This window comes from Sceloporus undulatus, chromosome 1 (genome assembly GCF_019175285.1).
Source record: "Sceloporus undulatus isolate JIND9_A2432 ecotype Alabama chromosome 1, SceUnd_v1.1, whole genome shotgun sequence".
Taxonomy (NCBI): Eukaryota; Metazoa; Chordata; class Lepidosauria; order Squamata; family Phrynosomatidae; genus Sceloporus; species Sceloporus undulatus.
The window spans coordinates 306,014,273-306,041,279 of record NC_056522.1 but is presented as its reverse complement, the minus strand read 5'-3'; the positions used below and the strand labels follow the sequence as shown (position 1 = coordinate 306,041,279).

At 43.1% G+C, this 27,007-nt stretch overlaps 1 protein-coding gene across 6 annotated transcripts in view; it reads right to left on the bottom strand.

The window, feature by feature from the left end:
- PRDM11 (PR/SET domain 11) overlaps positions 1-18,019 on the bottom strand; it is an 86,697-nt gene extending 68,678 nt beyond the window's left edge. The window contains exons 1-2 of one of the 6 annotated variants that reach the window (XM_042452855.1): positions 17,617-18,019; positions 8,599-8,607 (exon numbers count right to left, since the gene is read on the bottom strand). In XM_042452855.1, coding sequence (XP_042308789.1) covers positions 8,599-8,607; positions 17,617-17,841 — 234 coding nt within the window. In that variant the 5' untranslated portion in view covers positions 17,842-18,019. The remainder of the gene's footprint in view (positions 1-8,598; positions 8,608-17,616) is intronic. The other 5 variants (XM_042452860.1, XM_042452882.1, XM_042452875.1 and 2 more) reach the window with 5 other exon arrangements.
- Positions 18,020-27,007: the final 8,988 nt, after the last annotated feature.

The following is a 27,007-nucleotide window of genomic DNA, read 5'->3' as shown; positions in this document are numbered from 1 at the left end:
ACCTTGACTCTCAGAACGAGGGCCCGAGAGGGAAGGTGAGAGAAATAAGGTCTGATATTACAAGACCTTATTACAGACGTATTACAGGGTTTCTTGTGGGCAAAATTATTCAGAGAGGGGTTTGCTTTGATGTTTCCTGAACTGGGAGAGTTGACTTTCCCAGGTCACCTAGTGGGTTTTTCATGGGCCGAGCAGTGATTGAAACCCTGGTCTCCCAAAGTCATGGTTCAGTGTTCAAACAAAGACACCGCCCAGGTCTTCTACGCGACTATCCGATATTTTGTTCAGAGGCCTGCTACACACGTGAGGCCCGCATGTTGTGCGTCATATAAAGCAACAGTGGGAAATAATTCGAGTAGCCATATATCTCATGTATAAGCGACCGCATGTATAAGGTGGGACAGGTTGGGGACAAATTATGGATTTTGATAACCCATGGATAAGTCGAGGGTCAAACTCAGGGGCAGGTAACAAAGAATCTAAATGGAGGGTGGGGGAGAAACACCACTTCACTCCCTCCTTCTCCACGCGGCACAGTCTGGCAGGCAAATGTGCACACAACCTCCAATTTTCCCTCCCCCGACAGCTCTGGCAAAGCTGGGCTTGAAAGAAAAAAAAGAACAGAGAGACCTCAATTCTCCCCGTGCCCCACAACCCACCCAGGCTAATGGCTTGCAAAAGGGGGAGACAGACCTCCGAGTTCCCACCTCCCACAACTTCCCCAAGCTGATGATGGTTACAAAAAGGGAGACGAAACCTCCAAGTTCCTGTCGTCCCCCCTTCCCCCCCCCCCCCTTGCAAAAGGGGGAAGAGACCTTTGATTTCCCTGCCTTCCCCAGGCTGAGGCTTGAAAAAAGGGGGACAGACCTTTGATTTCCCTCCTTTCCCAAGCTGATGGCTTGCAAAAAACGGATCTCCGTTTCCCCCTTTTCTAAGGGCTGATTGCTTGCCAAAAGGGGGACGAGATCTCTGGTTCCCTCCTTCCCCAAGGCTGAGGCTTGCAGAAAGGGGGACGAGATCTCCTCCATTTCCCCCTTTCCCCAAGGCTGATGGCTTGCAAAAAGGGGATAGAGATCCCTGTGTTCCCTTTTTCCCCAGCTGATGGCTGCAAGGGGGGAGAGAGACACCCCGGTTTCCCTCCTTCCCCAGGGCTGATGGCTTTGCAAAAAGGGGGACGAGATCTCCGCCCATTTCCCTCCTTCTCCAAGGCTGATGCTGCAAAAAGAGGGACAGAACCCAATTTCTTTCCGCTGTCTCCCTCCCCCCTCTCCGCACAGCTGTCCCAAGGCTCACGGAGAAATATACTGTATTGGACCCGTATATACGTCGACCTGGATTTGGACACATTTTTGGGCTTAATTTTTTGACATAGGGACAAGTAATAATGGTATCACCATTTATCCATCTCTGTAGTACTTCATTGTTTAAAACAGCTAAAGAGTTGTGGCTTCCTAACATCCATGGCCACAAAAAGACAATACTTCTGTTGTAAACCAGCATTGAGTCGAGAATTGGTCAGTAGTGATTCCCCTTGAGTGGTGGCAGGTGCCGCGGAGTAAGCAAGCAGAAGCTTAGATGGGGAATGTACAACTGGGATTAACACCTGTAGCGGCAAACTGCCTACCTGGTCAAATGTACTGTTAACGGGCATTGAGATCTAGGCAAAGTTAAAAGGGCATTGATAAAGTTAGTGGGGGGGTTTTGTGTGGGGATGTGGGATGTGACGAGGCTAACTATAAAAAAGGGCATATCAACAACACTTTGCATAGTTAGGTCTTCAGCCTGATTTCCACACATGACAACAGAAAAATATGAAGGATGAGGGAACTGAGAGGTAGGGGGATATGTATTGGGGGCAATCCGACCACAAAGTTACTGTTCATTGCTGCTTTCTACGAGCTTTCTCCCAACAGCACACCCTCACATTCACTATGATTAAAATTTATTCTTTACATAAACGGAAGATTAACTTACAAAATAACCATGCTATTCACACATAACGATTTGACCTTGTTAAGCCTTAGAACACCTAACAGAAAATATATGAAAAGCCTTTTGGCACAACCCATTGTCCTTGTCGACATAAAACGGTATTACCTCTCCCGAGGTAGAAGACAGAGGCAGTCTACCCTCTAAGGAAGCTGGGAAGCCGTCACTGATAAGCTCTCTCATACTCCACCAGACAGTGCGGGACAGTGGTAGGCAAAATAAACCCCCTCCTAAGGATCCTAAAAGCTGAGGCAGGGTTTAAACATGCAACTTCTTCACAGCTAGCGCCAAGTGGTGGGTGTGCTTGGGGGTCAGAGCAGAGAGCAAGAATAACATTTTTCTGGTGAACCTGGGCTTGACAACAATCCGTGGAAGGATCTAACGTCCCTAGCAGACCTCAAGTTAAAATGAGTCATATGTGAAGGCAAGCAATTCTAGTCTGGGTTCGTGGCGGACAGTGTCAGTGAGGGAAGTAATAGTACCGACGCTATCTGCGTTTGAGGCCCTCACCTGGGATACGCCACTCTGCACCACAAGGATGTTGACAAGCTGCAATGTGTCCAGAGGAGCGCAACGCAAATGATGAAAACTGGAACCAGGCCGTGAGAGTGACGTAGGGAGCTGGTATGTTTAGCCGGGAAGAGAAGGTTAAGAGGTGATAGATAGCCCTGTTAAATGGTTGGAGGGATGTCATATGAGGATGTATTTCTTCCACCTTTAGGAGTCTGTGAAATCATCATTGTAAGTTAGGTGGTTTCAAGTATCCTGAGAAGCAAGATAATTGATTTGATGGGCAAAGATGGGCCGGCAGTGGGCCCCCTGAGGTCAATTTTGTTGTGACCCAAGCCCTTTAGGAACTGGGGCAATTTACCTGTTATTAGGTTCCTCGAGGACATGATTATTGTATTATTATATTATTACTTATCATCCCCCTTTCTCCCTATATAGGGGGAGTCAGGGTGGGCAACAGCCAGTTAAAAAATACAATTTAAAAACAAGCAGAAGTGTAAAGGTAAATTAGCAAGGAAGTTGAGGGTCGGAGTAATAATCCTAGAAGAGCAAGAGATGAAGAGTAAGCGACTGAGTGAATGAGAGGACTTGAAATGAAATGAAGGTAAAGAAAGAGAGAGAAAGCGGAGAGGGACAGAGAGAGAAGAGAAGAAAGAGAAAAGGGAAAGTGCTTGAGGAGGAAGGGAATAGAGAAGGGAAAGGACAGGTAGTAAGTGGAGGGAACGAAGAGGGGAAGTATGGTGGCCTCATCGCCAAAAGGTCAAAGTAATGACTGATTGTTAAATCATAAGACTGTATAGTTAAAATGAGTAGTTTGAAACATATGTTTGTGTAGGAAGACGGTTAATGTTGTGGAATTTTTTGGCAAACGCATGTGAGGGTATTTACGATTCCCATATAGTGATTAAATGATTTAATAAATATGGTGAGTTGGTATATATGTATGTATGTATGTATGGTATGTGTCCCAGCCCAGGATTTCCTCTGCCCCATCTCGGATTCGCCCCTTTTCACTCACTGCGCCTCACTCCTGGAACCTTCTTCCCCCGCAAACAAGAGCCATCTCTTCTTTAACCAGCTTCAAAACGGAGCTGAAGACCATCCTGTTCAGAGAAGCGTTCCCAGACATTGCATAATTGTCACTGACTATTTGATGTTCTTTGTTGTCTGTTTTATTGAATCACTTCCTGTATTGCTATGTATTTTATATGCATTATCCTACTAGAGAGGCCCCCTCCATCTTTCCCTTCTCCTTCTGTGTCGTGTCTTTTAGATTGTAAGCCCGAGGGCAGGGAACCGTCCAATTAAAAAGATTGTATGTACAGCGCTGTGTAAATTTACAGCACTTTATAAATAAAGCTTAATAATAATAATAATAATAATAATAATAATAATAATAATAATAATAATAATATACAGTGCTTCCTAAAAGGTGGGGTAGGACACCCCTGGGAAGTGCAAGAGGGCACAAGCCCTGGAAGCCCTGTTCCTTCTTCCAAACTTTTTCAATATGTAAAAATTATGCACAGGGTGAGTTAAATATTGAATTTACTTAAATAAAACTGTTATATTTTTAACTATGTTATTTCCTTATAAAATGTTAAAATACGAATATACGTGAATGAGCAAATGAAAATATAAATACCAAATTAACAAAATATTTGTATTCATATACTAGGTTGAGTGGGGGAGCATGATGTTCATAAGTAGATGTAAAGGGCCATCCCAGGGATAAAAAGTTTGAGTAACACTGCTGTAACAGGCTTGCCATAAGGCAGAAACAATCTGAAGGCACACAGAAACACCAGCAGGTGTGAGAATCTTATCGACTCAGTAATGAATTGGTTGATTTTGCTTTATGTTGAATGTTTATGTTTAATAGTTATGAATAATGTTTAATGGTTATTAATATAATGTTATAGGATATATATGTGTATCTGAATGATGGGTGGTACAGGATGGAAAAACCTGATACTTTGTGTTAAACATAATTACCTAGTTGAGGACTGGACAGATGCATGGGGGATGCTGTTTCCCATGGCAGAGTACTGTACAGAGTAAACTGAAAGTAATAAAGGGTAGGTGGGTGATTTTGTTAAGAAGAATGGTACACAGAGTTGTATTGATTTATAAACAAATTATAAAAAAGATAGCAAAACTGTAGGGTGAGTTAAAGAGAATATTGGGCTTGTGAATGGAAATGATAGCAGTTCTGTCTGCAGATGCCTTTCTGCTAATACCTATGGTTACTAGAATAAAGTTTTACCGTTTGAATCAAAGGAGTCTGGTCAATGGGGGAAAAGAGCAGTTCTTGACAGAAGTATTAGTATTAATTTCATTTATATGTTGCTTTTCTCCTGGAATGGGGCTCAAAGTGGCTCACAGTGTAGGCAGGGTGCCACAGACTTGGAGCAGCCACTCACAACAATATTTTCTGCTTCGATTTAGCTTGCAACTGCTTATACAAGCATACCTCATTCAAAACCTCTGACAGAGAAGCTCTTTTTACAAAGTGTTTTTACAGGAGCTTCGCCTAAATACCCTAAAAGTACCAGATCCTGTCTGATCTTGGAAGCTAAGTTAGGTCAGCCTTAGTTTTGATTTACAGTATCGTACACACAGCCTAAATGTATCTAAATGTACAGTTTCATGTGGTTAAAGTGAAATTTTTTTAAGATATCAAACCTTTGAAGAAAATTTTAATTGTTTAAAAAAATAAAATCCTGAGGTCTCTCCTTTTCTGCTCTCACTGAGACTTGTTCCACTCACATCATCTCTTCCACTGAGCTCCAGCATTTTAAAGGGATGCAGGTGAACGCCATAGCCCACTTCTGCCAAAAGGCAGTTGTTTGGAGAGCGATGATGCCATCCTTTCTCAGGGTGTCACCTGATGCAGCTCACACCCCGTAATCATGCTCCTGCCACCAATGAGTACCAGTTGCTGTTGCTTTTATTTCAGAGCAAGAAACTAGCAAAACCATCCCTAAATATTCCTTGCCTACAAAAACCTATGCAATTCAAGGGGCTGCCATAAGTTGGCAAGTGACTTGAAGGAAGATATACACAGAGACACTAATTGTAACTTCTTTGCTGCATTGGCTTTGGAACAATGGTGAAGGAGGGCTAGAAAAAGCCAGATTTTGCAGTGTTTGGTCACAGTAGCATGTCTGCAGTAAATAATGCAATAAAGCTTGACCTGGGAAATAATGGATTCTACACAAGGTGAAACTGCTGCAGCTGTGTGTTTACAAACAACAGGCAGGATAAACAGCTGCCTTGAGAATCACTTATTGAGCATGTGTAAAGAATTGAACAAAAAGAAAGGGGAAAAGCAGATTAGCCAGCTCTCCTGGCATGTGTTAAAAAAGCAGATCTATAAGTTTAGCCACCAAAATGGAAATTGTAAGAACTGAGAAGGCTGCTGAAAGGGGGAAAAAAAACACAAAAATCTGACTTGCACTTTGGAAGGAACTTTCAAGCAGTCAACATCAGGAGGAACCTCCTGACAGTAAGAGCTGTTTGAGAGTAGCATACACTTCCTCGGAGTGTGGTGGAGTCTCCTTCTTTGGAGGTTTTTAAACAGAGGCTGGATGGTCATCTATTGGGGATGCTTTGATTGTGCGTCCCGGCATGGCAGGGGGTTGCACTGGATGGCCCTTGTGGTCTCTTCCAACGTATGATTCTATGATTTCAGTCAATGCTTTTGTTTACTTTTTTTGCTGTTAACCACCCTCAAGTTGATCTCGACCCATGGCGACCCTCTGGATGAGACATCTCCAAGACTCCCTATTCTGCTTTGTACCTGTAGACTTATACCCATGACCTCCCTAATACAGTCCATCCATCTATCATGTGGCCTTCCTCTCTTGCTGCTAAGAAACTCTCCTGTGATAACAAGTGTGACACATGAAATGATTCTGCTGAACGGCACACTGGGGGATTAGAGGATTCAATTTATATCCGGAAGATTTAATGACAGATTCTCATTGGCACTATTGAAACGTGATTGCCTTTCACACATTTGCAATAGTGCTAATGAAGTGCTGTTGGCAAGTCATTGGCTCGTTCTATACGGGCCTTTGCCACGCCCCACAGTACGTCCTAGGGGTTGGCTGAGGACACAGCATCCAATAAGGCCTCACCCCTAGGACATACTGGGTACGTAAAAATGGCGGCACCCTATACACATGGACGCCGCCATTTTGATGTCACAGAAGCTTAGCGTCTACATGTCGTGGTGCAGTAATGACGCTGCAAGTGCACAACTGGTGCCTTGCGGCGTCATAACCACACCGCAAAAAGAACCCACTTTTTGCGGGTTCTTTTTGCTGCGCCAGGGAATCGCGCAGTTTGTCCGCTGCGGTTCTCTGGTGCAGCAAACATGGGTGCCGGCAGAGCACCCTTTTTTGGGAGCTCTGTAAAGCGCTATTAACACTTTTTTGTCATTAATGAAAAGTTGCACTAGCACGATGCTTCGATGACGGGACAAGTACAGTATGTGCACGATGTTCTGTGAAAATTTTCCTACGATTGTGCAAACATGACAAGAGCATAGAGCTTTTCTCCTGTTTCTTATCCCCATGTGATAATCTCCTTAGTCTTTCCCTATTATTTCTATCTCAGGTACCAAAGTTTTTGGGAAAGAAGTGGCCCAGGAATGTCTACTTCATAAACTACTTCATAAACTGAGGTAGTCTATAAATATGTTGGAGTAGCTGTGTTGGCCTTTTAATAAATACAAACAAAAATCCATACCTTTATTGGCCAACCAAAATGCACAATATACAATATACTTGTTGCAAGCTTTCGAATCTCCACGGGCCTTTTCATCAGGCAAGATGTTACAAACCAAACAGGTTTGCCAGAAGTAGGAGGAGCCTGCCTCCAAAAACTATCCTCCCCATCATAACAGCTTTACTAAGGACTGAAACAACATGCAGGCATCTGATTAACATCTCCAATTGTTTGTTTGCTTTTTCTCCTGTTTGGTTTGTAACATCTTGCCTGAAGAAGAAGTCCATGGAGCTTTGAAAGCTTGCAACAAGTATATTGTTCATTTTGGTTGGCCAATAAAGGTATCACTGATGGATTTTTGTTTATATGACGTATTTTGTTAATAACTTCCCTCAATAACTCATGGTGACCCAATGGATGAGATATCTCCAAGCCTCCCTATCCTCCACTGCTCTGCTTAGACACTGCAGATTTGGGCTCTTGAGTCCATCCATCTGGCATGGTCTGCCTCTCTTTCTACTGCCTTCCACCTTTGCTAACATTATCCTCTTTTATAATGAGTTATGCTTTCTCATGATGTGGCCAAAGTATGACAACCTTACTTATACCTGTACTCTTTTCAATTATACATATTGTTTCTCAGTGCTTTAGTCTTGGCCTCATCAGCCATTAACAAAATAAAACATAATTATATTGTGCAAAAGTACCCAGAGAATTCTTGGTCACACATGGTTAAGAAATTCATGACATTATGAGATCTGCTGGTAAAACTAACAAATAGTTGCACTAAATTTTCAGTGGAGAGTGGTAATATATGTTGAATTACTCTTTTAAGAAACATGAAGTTTTAGCAGCACACTACAGAGCACATTAAAGCAAATACTATATGCAGCACCAAAATCCTTCCATGTGGCTTGAAATTGTGTGTATATAAGTCCCCACCATATTACAAATACACTATAGAGCCGTGACGGCGAACGTGTTACACATGTGCCACAGGTGGCATGCAGTGCGATTTCGCCAGGCATGTGCCCCTTCCACCTTCTCCCTACCATTTTCGGGCCTCCTGCTGTCTCTGAGAGGAGGCAGGAAGCCAGAAAATGGCGCCTGGGAGGAGGAGACAGAGGCGCGTGCGCTTCTGTCTCCTCCTCCCAGCCCTCTTCCCTCCCGGCTTCCCTTTGCTCTGCTCGAAAGGGCTCCATGGAGCCCTTTCACGCAGAGCGAAGGCCGAGGAGAAGGGGGCTGGAACGCATGCCCAGCCTCCTCCTCCTCCCGGCTTCCCTTCGCTCGCTGTGAAAGGGCTCCACGGAGCCCTTTCTCGGCGAGCGAAGGCTGAGGAGGAGGGGGCTGGGACGCATGCCCAGCCTCCTCCTCCTCCCGGCTTCCCTTTCTCGGCGAGCGAAGGAAGGGCGAGGGCCCTTTTGCCGGCCTCTGACGGCCCCAGAAGGGACCCTCAGGGGCCAGCAAACGTCGGGAGAGGAGCCAGAGGGTCCCTTCCTCTGAAAAGGGGATGAAAGCCCCGCCCCCTGGAGGGCAGAAGCCCCGCCCCGGCACCTAGCCCCCATCCTGGGGGTAGAAGCCCCGCCCCCGGCATGCGAACTGAAAAAGGTTCGCCATCACTGCTATAGAGGATCTTATTCAACCAGATCTCTTTTGGGTTTACTTCTAATGTTTTTAACTAGGGGCAGTACAGACGGGCAGCTAGAAGCACAGACACGCTCTCCTTTTTTTCTGCATCATAATGGCTGCGACGCAGCCCTATGACACCAGTAAGGGCTGTTCGACAATGGAATGCACTCCCTCGGAGGGTGATAGAGTCTCCTTCCTTGGAGGTCTTTAAACAGAGGCTGGATGGCCATCTGTCAGGGATTCTTTGATTTGGATTTCCTGCATGGCAGGGGGTTGGACTGGTTGGTCCTAGTGGTCTCTTCCAACTCTATGATTCTATGATTCTATGATTCTATTCTATGATTCCGCCCAGAAGCGTCTGGGCACTTGGGTGCCCTTACATCATGAGGCTATGCAATCTAACGACCCAAGTACCCATACCCAATTACTTTTAACACATCCTCTCTCTCTTTTTATTTCCCTTCATTCATAAACTTTCTTTTCCCCAATAGACCCTAAAACCCAATCATCCTACAAATGCACAGTAGAGAATATTAGCCCAAATAGGATTCCCAGGTAGTAATTCCCCTATCCAGTCACCAATTATTCTGGCCAGCTTAGCTTCTGCACAGGTCCCATTAGGCCACAGCTCAAGTCTGACCACACAGAACACACAGGAGACTCTTTACAGGTTCTCTTCTCTACTATATTTTTTTGCAAGGGGGGGGGGGTTAAAAAAATCCTTGGGTTTTTTTCGTCTAATGTATATGTGCATGTGAGTTTGGATATGATAGGTAATTATGTCATCCTCCTGCAGGTGTACTCCCTCACATTCAGCAAAAGGTTTCTTAGGACTTACATACATGCAAGAAAATAGGACAGAGAAGAATATGATGGATTTCCCCCCTTCTTTTAACTTACCTTGATGCACAGTGAAATAATACACACTTCTCATTACTGTACAACTTTATACTTGACTCTAAAGTATGACATTACTGGTATACTGAGCTGTGTATGCATTCCTGTATTACCAGTAAAACCATGAATCATAGAATCATAAGAGTTGGAAGAGACTACAAGGGCCATCTAGTCCAACCTCCTGCCATGCAGGAAATCTCAATCAAAGCATCCCCGACAGATGGCCATCCAGCCTCTGTTTAAAGACCTCCAGGGAAGGAGACTCCACTCCACTCCGATGGAAGGAGTGTGTTCCACTGTCAAACAGCCCTTACTGTCAGGAAGTTCCTCCTAATGTTGAGGTGGAATCTCTTTTCTTGTTGCTTGCATCCAATGTTCCAGGTCCTGTTCTCTGGAGCAGCAGAAAACAAGCTTGCTCCCTCCTCAATATGACATCCCTTCAAATATTTAAACAGGGCTATCATATCCCCTCTTAACATAAATAATAATAATAATAAAATATTTATTTATATTCCTCCTCTACCTTTTTGGGGATAGAGGCGGGTAACAACAGAGTTTAAAATACAAGTAAATAACAACAAGGTCTCCCCTCCCCCTAACCCACCCTCCTTAAAATATCAATTTGTAAAATGAGATCAATACAACATTATAAAATATCAAAGGGGCGGCCTGTGCCCACCCCTTTACCCGACGGCCTCAGCTGCCACAGCGGCAGCCCTGAGGCCCCAATCCACCGCTTTTCCAGGCCATGGGAAGCCCCAAGGACACCTCAACAGCGGCGGGGAAAGGAGAAAGGGGCCGCTTGGCCCCTTTCTCTTTTGTGATGCTGCGCAGTCATGTAAAGGCTGCGCCAGCACCACAAACCCAGGAAGGAGCTCTGTTTCCTGCGCCATGGAAAGGGCGCCAGGACGTCACGTCCGCACCGCCCCGTTTGGAGGCGGCGCGGTCGTGACATCCTAATGGCAGCGCTGTGTACGTACTAGGGTTGGGGGTGTCTAAAAGAGACGTCCCCGAGCAACCCTAGTACACTAAAAGGCCCTTCTGGAAAGGGCCAAAGAAACATTGTTCATTACACAGTGACAACAAAACATAGGAGCACATATGGACAGGTTTCTTCATTCATGACCTAGTCAGTCTGGATAGGCGAGCTTGAAGACAATCATTTTTACCACCATCTTAAAAGCCTAATTGAAGATATTTGGTGGATTTCTTCAGGGAGGTTATTCCAGATTTTTGGAGTGGCTACAGAGAAGGTTCTTTGAGACATTGCCACTAATCTAGTTCTGCTTGACTGTAAGAGATTCTTCCCTGAAGAGTGGAGTGTGTGGGAAGGATTGTATGGGAGGAGGAGTTCCTTCAAGTAAGCTGGACCCAAGCCATGTAGGGCTTTATAGGTAATAACCAACACCTTGTATTGTGCCCGGAAGCTAATGGGCAGCCAATGTAATGATTTTAGAACTGTTGTAATATGGTCAAATTTAGATTTTCCAGTGACCAGTCTGGTTGCCATGTTTTGTACCAATTGAAGCTTCCAGGTGTGGCACAAGGGTTGCCCCATGTAGAGCGCATTACAGAAGTTGAGATGAAAGGTTACCAGTGCATGTACAACCGTTTCTAGGTCTCACTGCTCCAGGTAGGGTCACAGCTGGCGTATCAGCCGAAGCTGATAACAGGCACTCCTGGCCGTCGCATCAACCTGAGACGACAGTTGAAGCGACGAATCCAGGAGTACCCCCAAGCTGCGAACACAGTCCTTTAGGGGAAGTGTGACCCCGTCCAGGACAGGTGGACTTATCTCCATATCCGGAGGGGGGTTACTTATCACGAGTACCTCTGGTTTTTTTGGATTCAGCTTAAGTCTATTTTCCCTCATCCAATCCATTACTGACCTCAGTCATTCATTCAGAGGGAAGACACCCTCCTTGGTCGCTGAAACAGACCATATGGGTGTCATCAGCATACAGCATAAATATGGGTGTCATCAGCATACTGACTTAACCTTCTCTTCTCCAGGCTAAACATCCCCAGCTCCCCAAGTTGTTCCTCATAGGGCATGGTTTCCAGGCCCTTCACCATTTGAGTCACCCTCCTTTGGACACGCTCTAGTTTCTCAATGTCCCTTTTGAATTGTGGTGCCCAGAACTGGACACAATATTCCAGGTGGAGTCTGACCAAAGCAGAATAGAGTGGCACTATTACCTCCCTTGATCAAGACACTATGCTTTTATTGATGCAGCCTAAAATTGCATTGGCTTTTTTAGCTAGCGCATCGCACTGTTGACTCATGTTCAACTAGTGGTCTACCTGGACTCCTAGATCCCTTTCACATGTAGTCTCGTTCAGCCAGGTGCATGGTTTCTAAAAACACAGTGTTCAGTCACATTTTCATTCATTCAGTGTTAACGCCAATAATATGGAAACAGCATTATAACTATAGTCAAAGAATTATTGTATATATGAAACTAAGGCCTGTTACAGACTGCCAAAATAAAGCTGCTTTGGTTCTCTTTGGAGGTATGCTATTTAAATGATGCATGCATCCTAAGAATCCGGAAGCTGCACCAAAAACTGCACTCCGGTGCTTAGGAATGGAGTGTGGCTTTGGTGCGACCTCCGGACTCTTAGGACCCATGCATCATTTAAATAGCATACCTCCCAAAGAGGCCCGAAGCAGCTTTATTTTGGCAGTCTGTAACAGGCATTTGGGTGTAAAACTAAGTGAGATGCTGAAAATAAAAGTTCATCATGGTTCGGCCTCTGAGGGAGAGAGAAGGCTGGCCCAGTACCATCAGGGGCTGGCCTGAAGAAATAGGCTCCTCCCTCCCTAACTGTCATCGCTCGGCCTCTGAGGGAGAGAGAAGGCTGGCCCAGTACCATCAGGGGCCGGCCTGAAGAAAGAGGCTCCTCTCTCCCTAACTGCCCGCCCGCCCACTTTCCACCTGGGCAGGAGCGGCCCAGAGAGACTTTTCCTTGCCGCCGGAGCGGCGTTTCTCCAGAGGGAGAATCTGTAATCTGTACTGTATTGTATTTTCATTTTGTTTTGTAAACCGCCGTGATCATAGGAACGGCGGTATATAAATAAAATTTCAATCAATCAATCAATATGTCTGTAGAAACTCTTGTTCCTCTTTTTAGTTCATTGTCTTATAAATGCCCTTTGAAGTAACAAGTTCAGTAATTTGTCTTATTAGTTCTTTCCTCCATTCGCATCTTCTTTGTTTAGGGATGGCTGGAGAGGTCAGTAGTACATACATTTTAAACAGACACCAGTTTGTCTGTGCTTCTGCTCTCTTAAACTTACACTACTGTTCAAAATGCCAAAGAAAAGCAGTCAAACTGGTTTAAAATTGGCCAAGTGGCAACCTACTATATATTAAAGACAAACACTGTACTGTGGGCATGGTCCATTAAAATTACCACTATGCTCATGATTTACAGCTCAGACCTACACTACATCTTTCAAGCTGTCCTGCACAGCTTTCTCATCATATATCCACTTCCTAACTCTAACCTGCACTATACCATACTCACACTCACCCACCACCCAATTTCCTTTCTAATTTTTTTTAAAAAGGGGGGAGGGGGACTAGAATGAAAGAAGAAAATTATGCAAAGAAAGGCTCATATGGTGATGCTGTGAACATTACCAATGAAGTAATACTGAGGAAGCTGAAGCAATTACAAAATTTATCTAGGGCTTAAATGCCGTATTTTCCGGCGTATAAGACGACCCCCAATTTTTCCATTTAAAATATAGAATTTGGGATATACTTGCCATATAAGACTACCCCTCTTCCAATATGGAGGCCTGGGAATCTGGGAGCAGGCCGGGCACGTGCCGGCTTCAGGGGGCCTCTGTGAAGGCCTGGAAGGCAAGAGGAGGCCGGCAGTGAACATGACGGGCCACGGCCCAGAGCTCCCTTGTGGACTCTGTGGAGGCATGGGCCTCCTTGGAGGCCTGGGAAGGCGGCAGCAGGCCAGGTGCGCTCTGGCTTCAGAGGGCCTCGGGAGGCCTGGAAGGCAGGAGGAGACTTGGTGGTGAACGTGCCTGGCCATGGAACAGGCCAGGTGCGTGCACCAGGCTGCGGGGCTCTCTTGCAGCCTGAGCAGGCAGGGCTTAACCCAGCGTATAAGACGACTCCTGACTTTTGACAACATTTTAAAGGGTTAAAAAGTCATCTTACACGCCGGAAAATACGATAAGCAATGTTCCCTTTTCACTGCAACTTGAAAGATGTGAGAATATTGTTTATAAGGCCTCAGCAAAGTGAAGGAATCTGAACAAGATGTCACACCTGATTTTACTGAAGAAGAGGACATACCAATTGGTTTCTAGTCGACAGGAGTAGCCCTCTGGAAACACCTTCTATTTACAAAAAATACAATGAGCAGTGATGGATATGTTCTTTGGTTCACATACTATACAGTAAGGATATTACCATTCCTTGATTGCCACCATGTCCTGTAGTCACTTTATTAACATGTCTTGCTTAACAGTCTCAAAGGATACAGCAAGATTAACAAAACTGATTGGATGCCCTGCACTTTATTAAATCTAGATTCTGAAAACACTGACCAAATCTTGAAGGGCACTATTATGTTCAGTTTTGAAGCCAGACTGTCAATACAGAAAGGTAATAGTATTCACATGCAATTTAAGGTGCAGGAAAACCCCTCACTCAACAACTTCCCATCATAAGAAAAGCTGAAGATACGACAGTGGATCGAGATAGAAATTCACAGAAATCCATTCGATTTTTGCATGTACATCTATGTGCCCCCATGTTTTACAGCAACCCCATTAGTTTCACAGGATTTTCTTACGCAAGGAATACTCAGAGATGGTTTTGCCATTCCTTCCTCTGAACCATCCTCTCAACCTACAAAGTTTGCAGCTTTAAGGTTACCCAACGTTTATTTGGGGTTAATTTTTTGTTCAGAGAAGGTAAAGTGTCTGAGACTGCACTTTTTTAATGCTAATAAAAGCCACTCTCTTTTTTCTTCTTTACCCAAATAACCAGCCCGTTGGCAAATAAACAAAAACAAAGAAGCAGTATAGGAATTATCATTCAATATACAATTCTCAAATAAAATTCCTAGAAAAATACTGTATACTGGGTTATCTCTATCCAGAGGGCAGGAAGATGCTCTAGAAAGAGAAGTACCGTATTTTCCAGCTTATAAGACGACCCCCAACTTTTCCAGTTAAAATATAGTTTGGGATATACTCGCCGTATAAGACTACCCCTCTTCCAACGCACACCAAATAAAAATTAAAAAAAAAACATCTGATTTCAATTCGAATGCTTATGACATGCAGGTATTTAGCAGGAAAACTTGTTGTATACAAAGCTTGCTTGGATTGGTCAGGTCTCCAAGACTATCAGAGCGGTAGCGCAAACACAGCAATTTTTCCCATACCCCGGGCGTCCCAGACGCGTGCAGATTGCTCCACCCTTCACTTACAGCTTCCCGGTGAGGTGCCCCCTCACCTTGTCACCGGGACTGCATTAAGTCACTTCTTTCCACGAATCCTGGTGAGTGGATTTTTTTCTACCGTACTTGTACAGAGCTGTCCTTGCTGCTTTCATATGGTTGCCACATATGGTGGGGATGCAGCCGTAGTCGTTTTTGAGCTCCCCCACCATATGCGGCGACCGCAGATTCTCCAGTCCAGCTTGGAAGTTTCAGCACCCACCCTGCAAGTCGACACCCGGCGTATAAGACAACCCTTGACTTTTGAGAAAATTTTCCTGGGTAGTAGTTTTATACGCCAGAAAATACAGTAGTTGAGCTGCAAAGGGGAGGGGAATACACCACAATAATCTGGACACATTAAACCCACCAAATAAGAATCCCCATCAAAGTAAGGTCAGAATCCTATTGTTAGTCCCATCTAGAACAAATGCGGCAAATCAACTCTAAATAAGAAACCCAACGGTGATGCTTTGATTGGGATTTCCTGCATGGCAGAATGGGGTTGGACTGGATGGCCCTTGTGGTCTCTTGCAACTCTATGATTCTACCTTCAACACATATGGAAAACTCACTGATTCAATGGGACTATTGTATCTGGGACTGGCAACAGAATTAATTATCGGCATGACTTTGCAACTATCTGCCTACCGTTTATTAAAGGTTTTTGTTTATGGCTCCTCAGCTCAACAAATAAAAACATTCCTCAAAACCAAACTGAAACATTTTTAAAAGTTTAAACAAGTTTTCATTCTACACTACAAACAAGACGAAGTAGCATAAAATATAATATTGCATAATTATTTATTTTACTTGAAATAAGAAACTAGCAGCTACATATTAATTTTACAACTCAGGCTAAAAAGCCGCAGAATGATAGCGAATACTGACTTGTTCAGTACAGTATTAGGATTGTCTAAAATTGCTGCAAAAATAAATACCTAGAACAAATAAAGAAGTACTGTATAATTTGAAAAATTACATAAAATTTCGGCATTAAAGAAATTAAAGCACATTTAAAGAATCCTGCAAATAAAGTGAAAATGGTGAGTAACTGCATGAATGATTATCACACAGTTGATCAAATAAAGCGATATTGGAAATGCAGTCACCAAAAGTAAAAAGATGTGTGTTGATGTTTCTTTGTGACCACTTTAATGGTGGGTTTTGTGTGAAGGTTGTGCAAAAAAAATTTCACGTAATTATGCAATTTTCCTGGGATACTGATGGGACAAACCCTTGATCTCCTTCGTCTGACAAACTCCATAAGTTGGAAATGACTTGAAAGCATACAAAACACACAAAATGTATTTATTTAGTGGACTTATATACCGGCTTTCTCTCCCAAAAATGGGATTCAAGGCAGATAAATAAATAAAATGATAAAACAATAACACACTCATTCTTCCGTATTTGTGGCTTTGATATTTGTGGCTTTGATTAATATGTCCTCTCTAGGAATATCTAGGTCCTCCAGCGCCACTCTATGGCCAACTTTAACTAAAAGTTGCGCTGAAGGACCTAGAGATCCCTAGAGAGAATACTCTACTAGCCTTTGTAGCTCCTCCGGTGCAGTTCTATGGCCAGTGTCTGTTGGACATTAAACACAGAGTTGCCCTGGAGGACCCAGAGATTCCTAGAGAGGTGTCCTCTCAGGTAAAAACATGGTGGTGTTTTTGCTATATGCGGTGTTTCTATCTCCACGGGGGTCTTGTGCCCCTAACCCTGGCGGATATGGAGGGACAAGTGAACATAAATGAAGCGTTCAAGGATGGAGAACCCATGTACAGCCGTTAACTTTAAAAATGGGGCCGACAACAGTGTAAAGAAGAAGCCTCTGAGGTAACTCCCCTTATCCCCCCCCCCCCCCAAACCCCCGATTCCCGTCAGATGCCCCCCCACCGCCTCCCCCCCCCCCCATTGACGCCTCTCGTCTTAAATACAAAACCCCCCCCCCCCCCCCCCCCCCGCGCGCGCGCCTCTCCCCAAAGTCACTGGCTCTCCTCCCTCCGCCCCGCCCCTAACGTTCCATCCCCGAACGCTCGCGGGCTCCCTCGGACCCTCATTGGCCCGCGCCGCTGTCACTCACAGCAGGAGAGGAGGGGAGAAGGTGAAAAGGCAGCAGAGGCGGCAGAAGGAGGCGGTGGAGGAAGGAGGGCGGGGAGGAGAGAAGAAGGGGGGGATTTCTTGGTGCTCGCCCAAAGTGGGGGCCTCCAAGGCGGCTACTTACCTGCCTGCGTGGCCTCGCCCTCCCCCTCCTCCTCCTCCGTCTCCTCACTGTCCCAACGGAGCCCCCAGCCTCCCCTCCACCACCGTCCCCTTCACAGCTCTCTTCCCGCAGCCATTTTCGTGGCCACCTTGGCTACCGAAGGGCTGACTCACCTCCTCGTCGTCGTCGTCGTCCGGGGGCAGCCGGGCTCTCCCCGCGGCCGCCCTCCTCCCCCTCCTCCTCCTCTTCTTCCTCCTCCAGCCCGACTCGCTATTCCCAGGCGAGGAGGAGCCCTGGGGCCCGGCCGGGCTCGGTGGCTTCTGCGGAGGCTCCTTCTGCTGCGGCGGCTCCCTCCCTCCCGGCCGTGACCACCATCTTATTAGCACAGGAAATGACATGGCGAACGGAAGAGAGGGGCGTTCGGGGGGCCGAGCCCGGGGACCCCCCGAACCGGGAGGAGGAGGAGGGAGAGAGCGAGGCGGGCTGGCAGCCAGGCCCGGCCCCGGAGCCCACGGAGGGGAGGCGGCGGACTGCCCTCGACCCCCCCCTCCTCCTCCTGGTCCTGAGGCAACCTCTCGGCCCCCGGAGGCCCCCTTTTCCCCGCCGCCGCCCGCCCGCCTCACAGACACACTCGGTCCTCCTTTTCCAGGACACGTCCTCCATTTCTACCCTCCTCTCCAGGAGGGATTCCCCAAATGCCCTACGCTTAGAACAGGGCTGAGAAGCATGGGTTCCTACCGATATAATAAGGCTGCTGGCTTTTGATTTCTGCCCCAAGAGGGATTCCCAAGATTTTGAGCAGGACCAAGAGGCATGGATTTGGGCTTTTATTTTCTGTCCAGGAGGGATTCCCCAAATGTCCTCCGTTTTGAGCAGGGCTAAGAAGAATGGGTTTACCTATATATTAGTGTTAATGGCTTTTGTTTTCTGCCCAAAAAGGATTCCCAGAATGTCCTCCATTTGGAGCAGGGCTAAGAAGTCTGGGTCTATATTTATATATTAGGGTTACTTCCTTTTTTCTGTCCAAGAGGAATTCCCCAAATGTCCTCCATTTCAAGCAGGAGCTGAAGACCATCCGGTTGAGAGAAGCGTTCCCAGACATTGTGTGACTGTCACTTGCTATCTGATGTTCTTTTTGTTGCCTGTTTTATTGAACCATTTCCTGTATTGCTATGTGTTTTATTTGTATTATCCTATCATTTCTTAGATTGTGCGCCATAGGCAGGTTTACTCTTTTATATTGGTTGTTTTTATGCACAGTGCTGTGCAAATCTACAGCGCTATATAAATAAAATATATTAACAGGACTAGGAGGCATGGCTTTATAGGAGCATCTTTACTTTTATTTGGTATTATTTGAAGGTCCTCCGTTTTTCAGTGCCTTGTCCTCCTTTGAGGTGAGGACACATCTGCTCACTCCACTGGGGAAGAGGCATTCAGTGCTCCCAGGGCACTTTGGTTTGTAAATTGATTAGTATTTTTTCCCTCCTCTTCAGCATCTCCGCTTCCTACTCTCCCCCAACTCCCAGGCTAATACACCAGCCTGGATTTGAACGTTGGACTACGACTCTGGAGATCACGGTTTTCCAGCTGGGTGACTGGGCAAGTCACACTCTCTCAGCTTCAGAGGATGACCCTTGCAAAACCCTATGTTAGGTTCGCTTTAGGGTCACCATGAATTAAATATGACTTGGAGACACACAGCAACAACAAATATTTATGGCTGGTTCTGGTGGAAATGAGTCCCTTTGAAGTGAACAGAGCACACAGTCTGCCTGGCACTAATTCTTAATTTGTTTGGTTCTGTCCATGTGTGTTTGCAAACTGTTCAGGTTTGTTCATTTTGCCTATTTCCCCATCCCATTTTGATTTTGACCCTATGCTCTCTGCTAAGAGTATGATGGGCCATAAGAATGTGATAGTTCAATTCAGAATACTGTACATGTTTTCAGAAATTTCTGTTGTGTGCCTTCCAAGTCATTTCAAGCTTAGGGTGACCCAAAGGCGATTTTCAATGGCAAACCTCCTCGGGACAAATCTGCCAAGAAAACCTCATGACAGGTTTATCATGGGATTTTCTTGGCAGATTTGTCTGCAGGAAGTTTGCCATAGCTTTCCCCTGACACTGAGAGCATGTGACTTGCCCACGGTCACCCAGTGGGTTTCATGGCCAAGCTAGGAATCAAACCCTGGTCTCCAGAGTCATAGTCCAACACTCAAAGCACTACGCCATGCTGGCTTCTTGGAGATAACTCTGGCTTATTTCATTACCTTTTACTCATAAGTTAACCTGTGAACCCATACACACTCACTTAAAGGGACTTACTTCCAGTTAATCACACTTGATGGTAGACTGAAGCTATGCCAGAATGTTAGGAGTGGATGCATTAGAGGAAGAACTGCCCAGGTTCAAACCATAACATATCCAAATAAACTAATGGTTATTACCATGCCCCTTAGCAGTGAATTGCATACTTTTAATTAAGCATTAAGTGCAGATACCTCCTTTCATGTTTAATTGGCTTTTGACAAATTGATACACATGTTCACCAAGTAGGAATGGTACAATTTGTACACAGTAGAGACTGATGGTAGAATCACTGCTGACAGGCTGTTCCTGTTTCAAGACAGCATGGCAGCGGTGTCATATTCTCAGTGCTACCTGCATGGAACAAGAAGACTAGCATAGAAGAGAGAGGGCTCTGGGACAGTTCTCTGTTTCTCTACAAGGAAGAGTGCATTTGTGGTTTGCAAGAAGTCTACCGTTTCAGTTTAGAAACCATAGCCCTGAATTTGTTTTTTATATATTTTTATTAATTAAATTTAACTACATTAAAATAAACAAAACTATTAACAAAAACAGCAATGAACAAAAAAATGGAAAGAACAAGGGGAAAAAACCAAAGAAATATTTACACTGACACTTTCCTTATAGTGGTTATAACATAATACAGGTTGAGGCGCAATGTTATGGAGGTCTGGGAATTGTAGAGTGCATCTGCGTCATATGTGGGCGCATTATACACTGCTTTTATGCACACTGCACTGCACACAAGCACGAGCCCCATTACTTGTAATGGGGCTCAAGCATATACACTTTTTGTTTTACGCTGGGGGGGGGGGGGGGTCCAGAATGGATCTGCTGTGTAAAACAAGGACACACTAGTTTGTTATGGCACCAGAGCTCTCTAACAGAAAGTTAAATGTCTCACAATTACAACCTCAGAATTTCATAGCATTGAGCCATGGCAGTTAAAATGGTGTCAAACTGGATTATTTCTGCAGTGCAGATGCAGCCAGAGTCTCCCTTATCCAGAAATAAAAACTTTTTTCATGAATGACTGAGATAGTGATGCCTTTCCTTTCTGGTGGTTCAATGTACACTTGTTTCATGCACAAAATTATTAAAAATTATTTTATAGAATTGCCTTCAGGCGACGTGTATAAAGTATCTATGAAATATAAATGAATGTTGTGTTTAGACTTGGGTGCCATCTCCAAGATAACAGGTATTCCAGAATCCCCCCAAAACAAATGCAAAACACTTCTGTCCCAAGCATTTTGAATAAGGGAGATGCAGTCTGTTCCAAAGTCTCACCTCCAACTATGATTTTTTAAAGTAAAAACTACCACTTAACTAAACCTAATTATCAAACCTTAAAGTAACTTACCCAGCTTTGCTGCTAGAGCAGACATTTTAACAGTCAATCCTTTATTGGAATTTCAGTATTTTTCCATTTCTGGGTGTGTCACAACCTTGCTGCCATGGTCATATATTGCAGTAGTCTTCCATGTTTCTTCTCCACTGGTCATCCATCAGTTACAATAAATGCAATCTGAGTTTCCATTCAGTATTAATCTTTATTTTGCCATGTATGTTAGTCCAAAATCTTTCAGCTTTTTCACAAATCCACCACATATGGTAAAATGTCTCAATATGTTGTTTACATTACTAGCACACACTAGAAATGCTCTTAAATATTTTGCCAATCTTTCTGTAGTCAAAACACCAGTTGTATATCATTTTATAGAAATTCACTTAAAGATCATAACAAAATGTAAATTTCAAATGATGCAACCACATTTCCCCCACTTTTCTATCCAAAACTATGTGCCAGTTTTATCATGCAGTCTTTAATGTGTTCCTGTTCCATCTTCCATTTTAACAAAAAGACATTTTACCCATCAAGTGCTCATAATCTGTGTATAACTGAACTTCAAATTCAGATTTATTAGACTCAAAACCATGGATTTTTTGTCCAATTTAAATCTATCAAAATTTGTCTTTAATATCATTGTAAAGTATAACCCTGTGATGCCAACTAATTTGATTTAATTCTATATTGATTTTGATCATATATTAGATCTTGATAAGTGGATTACTTTTTTGCTGTTGTTTCTTTTCTGTAAAATGTTTCTTGTGCTGAATCCCACAAAGGCATCTTTGGACATAACAGGTTTGTATTGTTTTTTAACATGTATTCCAAAGTTTTAACAAGGCATGTCTTACTACAAGCAAACCTGAAGTAATTTCACTCTACCTCTAGCAATCTTCTGTTCAACATAATTAAGTCCTTCAACTAAAACAAACAGCATGCAGAAAAATGTTTTCAAATCTGGTAACCTTAGTCCCACCCTTCTTTGCCTCGCCTGGAATACTGTGTCCAGTTCAAAAAGGATATTGACAAGCTGGAGCATGTCCAAAGGAGAGGGACTAAAATAGTGAAAGTTCTGGAAGCCATGCCTATGAGGAATGGGAGCTGGGGATGTTTAGCCTGGAGAAGAGATGGTTAAGAGGTGATATGATAGCCATGTTTAAATATTTGAAGAGATGTCGTATTGAGGAGGGAGGAGGCTTATTTTGTGATGCTCCAGAGACTAGGATCCGGAACAATCAATGTAAACTACAGGAAAAGAGATTCCGCCTCAACATTAGGAGGAACTTCCCGACAGTAAGGGCTGTTCGACAGTGGAACACACTTTTTCAGGGAGTAGTGGAGTCTCCTTTAAATAGGCTGGATGGCCATTTGTCAAGGATGGTTTGATTGTGAGTTCCTGCATGGCATGAGGTTGGACTGGGTGGTCCTTGTGGTCTCTTCCAACTATGATTCTATGACTATGATCTTGTAAAATATTTTTTTTTTCCTTTGCCAAATCTCAACAAGTTCTGCCATTGTTTAAGTTGCATCTCATCCGGACACCCCCCCCCCCCCCCCCCACGTAAGGCGAATTCTGCCTATGCTCAAGCTCCATTAGAAACAATGGGGCTCGGGAGTGGCGGCACGCGGGGCACCATGGGCACATGTGCCCATTCATTTGAATGGGACGCGCTGCTCCTTGCGCCCTGCGCGCTCCCCACAGCTTGAGCGCATATGCTCAAGACCGTGTATAACGTGGGCGCACTGTAGTCTGAAATAATAACATTCTCAATAAGTAAAATATTCATTTTAATCAGGGAAATTCTCCCCAATAACAATTTCAAATTTTATCCATATTTGCCCATCCTTTTAAATTTCATTCCATATCTTGACATAGTTATTTTGACATAACATCTTTGTTGTGGTGATACCTAAATATTTCACCTTTTCATAAAATCATAGAATTAGAAAACTTTGCCATCAATTGTATTTGTTCTTTTCTCATATTTTTTGTTAACATCATTTTCTTTTATGCATCTATGGAAGTAAAGTCTACGAAAGCTCATGCTTTCTTTCTTTCAGTTAGTCTCAAAGTTGCTACAAGATCTCTCTATGTACTGATTCTACAGTCTAATACGGCTATATTTTTGAATTCTATCATTTTGTTTTATGTTAATCTTGCATCTCACCAACTTTTCAAATTCTTTTAATGTCTCCAATAGCAAATTTATATTCCCTAATGGACTGTCCAGCACTAAATCATCAGCAAATACTTTGAATTTATAACTGTTTTGAAATGGTTATAGCTTTAATATGTTTGACATGCCTTATCACCCTATTTAAAGCCTCAAGGGCAAAACAGACGAGAGGGGAGAGTGGGCATTCTTGTCTTTTTGTATTTGACATGGTTTTATTCTCCAATATTTGAGCCTGTTGTATAACATAAATAGCTTTAATCCAGGTTTTAGTATGTGTACATGTTATTTCTCCATTAAAATTGATGTGTATTTTAACAGGTGTTTTAACTGAAGTTGTTTATCTGTTAATTTTTATTGTCTCTGCCTCGATCCATGGAAGAGGCAGTTGTTGTTGTTGTTATTATTATTATTATTATTATTATTATTAAAAATATTACCAAAATGCATGGTTTCTAGAATTCCGAATAGAAAAGTCCATTCAAATTGTCAAAAGCTGTTTCAAGCATTTAAAAACTAACAAACAAAACACCACCTGCTTCTTGTTATGTCTCTCCAAATATTCCAAAATAACTAAGATGCATCTGGTATTATCACACAACTATCTTCGGTTTAAATAAATAAATAAATAAATCACTTAGTCTTTATGAATAAACTGTAAAATCTCCATCAGTCTTTCTACCAAAATCATTCTGAACATTTTATAATCTTGTTTCTCTTTTGGAATTAATATAATTGTCACTTCTTTCCATGTCTTGGGAATTGTCCCCTTCTAAAGAGTCAAATTCAGAGTTTGCTGTAAGGGTACCAAAAGCTTTCTTCAAAACTTTTATAGTAAACTGCCGATATGCCATCCAGCCCAGGAGCATTACCTGCCTTAGTCCTCCTAATCTCTCCCTGAGTTATTGAAGCAGTCAGTCCAAAGTTCATTTGCTTGGCGATCACCATACTATATGTCTTCCCCTCTCACAGATGCTGACTATCACCATTTCCAGCCTGGAAGTCCATAGCCTTGAATTTGCAAGATCTGAGCTGGGCAGTTGACAACCAGTGTTCTTGGAGGTCTCTCACTCATTGGGTTTCTGTTTTTATTTTGGCTCCATCTTCCAAATATCCTCTTTGGAATGGTATAGCTAGTGAGACATATGATAGTGAAAATATGTTCATACAGGTTCATGTGATGGTGTAATATTTGCCACTTTATTTTGGATTTATATAGTAGTAAGTTCACCAACAGTTTGCCTTTTTCATTTCTGTGCTATGTTATTAATAACAGTACTTCCAAGATTCCACCCTGCCCTTGGTAGTACCAGCCATTTTAAATGCCAACCATGCATATATGTGTATACAGTTAGACCTTTCTAATGCCAGTAATCAAAGGTAGGTTGCTCAAGTGCTATAGGCTCCTTCAACCATCTGCTTTTAACCTGGGAGATGAAGGCAGGTGTGTGCTCTTGATTCTCTTCAAGGGGACGGGTAGGAAATCAGTGTACTCTGTAAATCTTTTTCACTTTTGCCCTCATTTGCCCTCCTCTAATCTGTGGGGATTTCTCCTGTTCTACAAGAATTCTCAAAGATTATTGCCATTGGTTCTGAAATTACTTCTACCAGTTCTTTTAATATCCTTGGATATAGCTCATCTGGTCCTGGAGTCTTGAATTCATTTAGAGTAGCGAGGTACTCCTGTACTACTTCTCTATCTATTCTGTGCTGCCATTTTCTCATTACATCCCCCAATCCTCGATCCTCAGGTTGTGTACTGTTTTCCTTTTAAGAGAAAATTGAGGCAAAGAAAATGTTGAGTAGTTCTGTCTTTTCTTTATTCCCAGTTAGTACCTGGCCATCTTCTCCATGCAGCAGCCCTATCATTTTCTTGTGCTTCCTTTTGCTGTGGATATAACTTAAAAAAACCCAACAATTTTATTGTTTCTAATCTGTCTGGCAAGCTTAAATGCACTCTGTGCTTCGGCTTTTCTTACCTTCCCCCTGCATAATACTGGCTATATGCTTGAATTCCTCTTCCGTGTTTTCTCTGTTTTTCCACTTTTTGTACATTTAAAAAAACAAACAACTTTGTTCATTTGAAAATTCTTTAGTTAACCATTCCGGTTTCTTTACACACCTCCCATTTTTTTCCTTCTTATTCGAACAGTTTTAGTTTGTGCCTTTAGTATCACACTTTTAAGAATCTTCCATTCATCCTGAACTCCCTTCTCTTTCAGTATCTTTGTCCTTGGAATTACAGCATGTAATTCCCTAAATATACATAAATTAGCTTTTTTAAAGACTAGAATGCATGTTTGGCTATACTTGGCTTCCCCTTCCCACTGTATAACAAATTCCAATCTGTTGGGTATACATACTGTGTAATATGGATGCGAAACAGTATGAGGAAAAAAAAAATCACTGACTAGCATCACAGCATCACAGAACAGAACTGAGTCTCTAAGACAAGAATGCCTGATATATTTAGTTGCAGGATCTTTGCTCAGAGTGTTTGGCTGCTTTCTGTTTAGAGCTTGGAAAACTTACTTTTTAGACTGCAATGGTCAGAATCCTCCAATTGCCATGCTTGCTGGGAGATTCTGGGAGTTGTATTCTGAAATAATCAATTTTCCACACACCGTTCCTTCTGGTTCTCTGTGGCTATTAACAAAATTGGTATATGTAGTGTGATATGGTTAAAAATGCTTTTGTCTCCAGTGTCATAAGTTTGCTATCTTGTGCCTCAACAATTCTGTACATTGATGCTTGACTATCATTGTATCAAATGGAAACAATATAAAGATCTGAGTAAAAACTACTGCAATGCTTGAATATCAGATGGTTCAAAATATATATTAAGGTATGAAGGAAGCATAACTGGTATCTTTCTGATGGAAAAAGACTACCGTATGTTGTTGTTAACTGCCCTCAAGTTGACTTTGACATCTGGTGACCTTGTGAATCAGCCATCTCCAAGATTCAGGGCCATGTCCTCTCTAGTTAAGTCTATCCATCAGGTGTGCAGTCTTCCTCTCTTACTAGTGCTTTCTAATTTTTCCAAGTGTTGTCATATTTTTAATGACTCATGCCTTCTCTCATGAGATTTCTCTCATCATTGTGGCCAAAGTATGACAACCTCAATTTAGATTAGCTTCTAAGGAGAGTTCAGGTTTGATTTGTTCTTGTACCCATTTGTTTGTCTTCTTAGCAGTCCACGGTATCCATAGAACTCTTCACATCTCAAATAGATTTTCTTTCTATCAACTTTCTTCACCATCTGTCTCACAGTCTTACATAGTGATGGGAAATACAATAGCTTGGACAGTCCTCATTGTTTATATCTTTGTACTTTAGGATCTTGTCTAGTTCTCTCATAGCTGCCTTTCCCAGTCCTAGTCTCTTAATTTCTTGACTGTAATTTCCATTTCAGCCAATGATAGATGCAATGTATGGGGAGTCCTTAACTATTTCAATTTCCTCATCATCTATACTGAATTTGTGTAACTCCTCTGTAGTCATTATTTCAAATTTCTTAATGTTCAACATTAAACCTGCCTTTGCACTTTCTTCTTTGACTTTCCTTAGTACTTGTTCCAAGTCTTTCTTATTTTCTGCTAATATTATGCTATCATCTGCATCCCTTTCTCTTTAAGCTATATAAAACAAAGTTCAAAAACTTAAACTACAGTCCAAGAGTTGATACCTAAAACAAAGTATTTGTTTAGAGAGCATATTCTTGACAATTT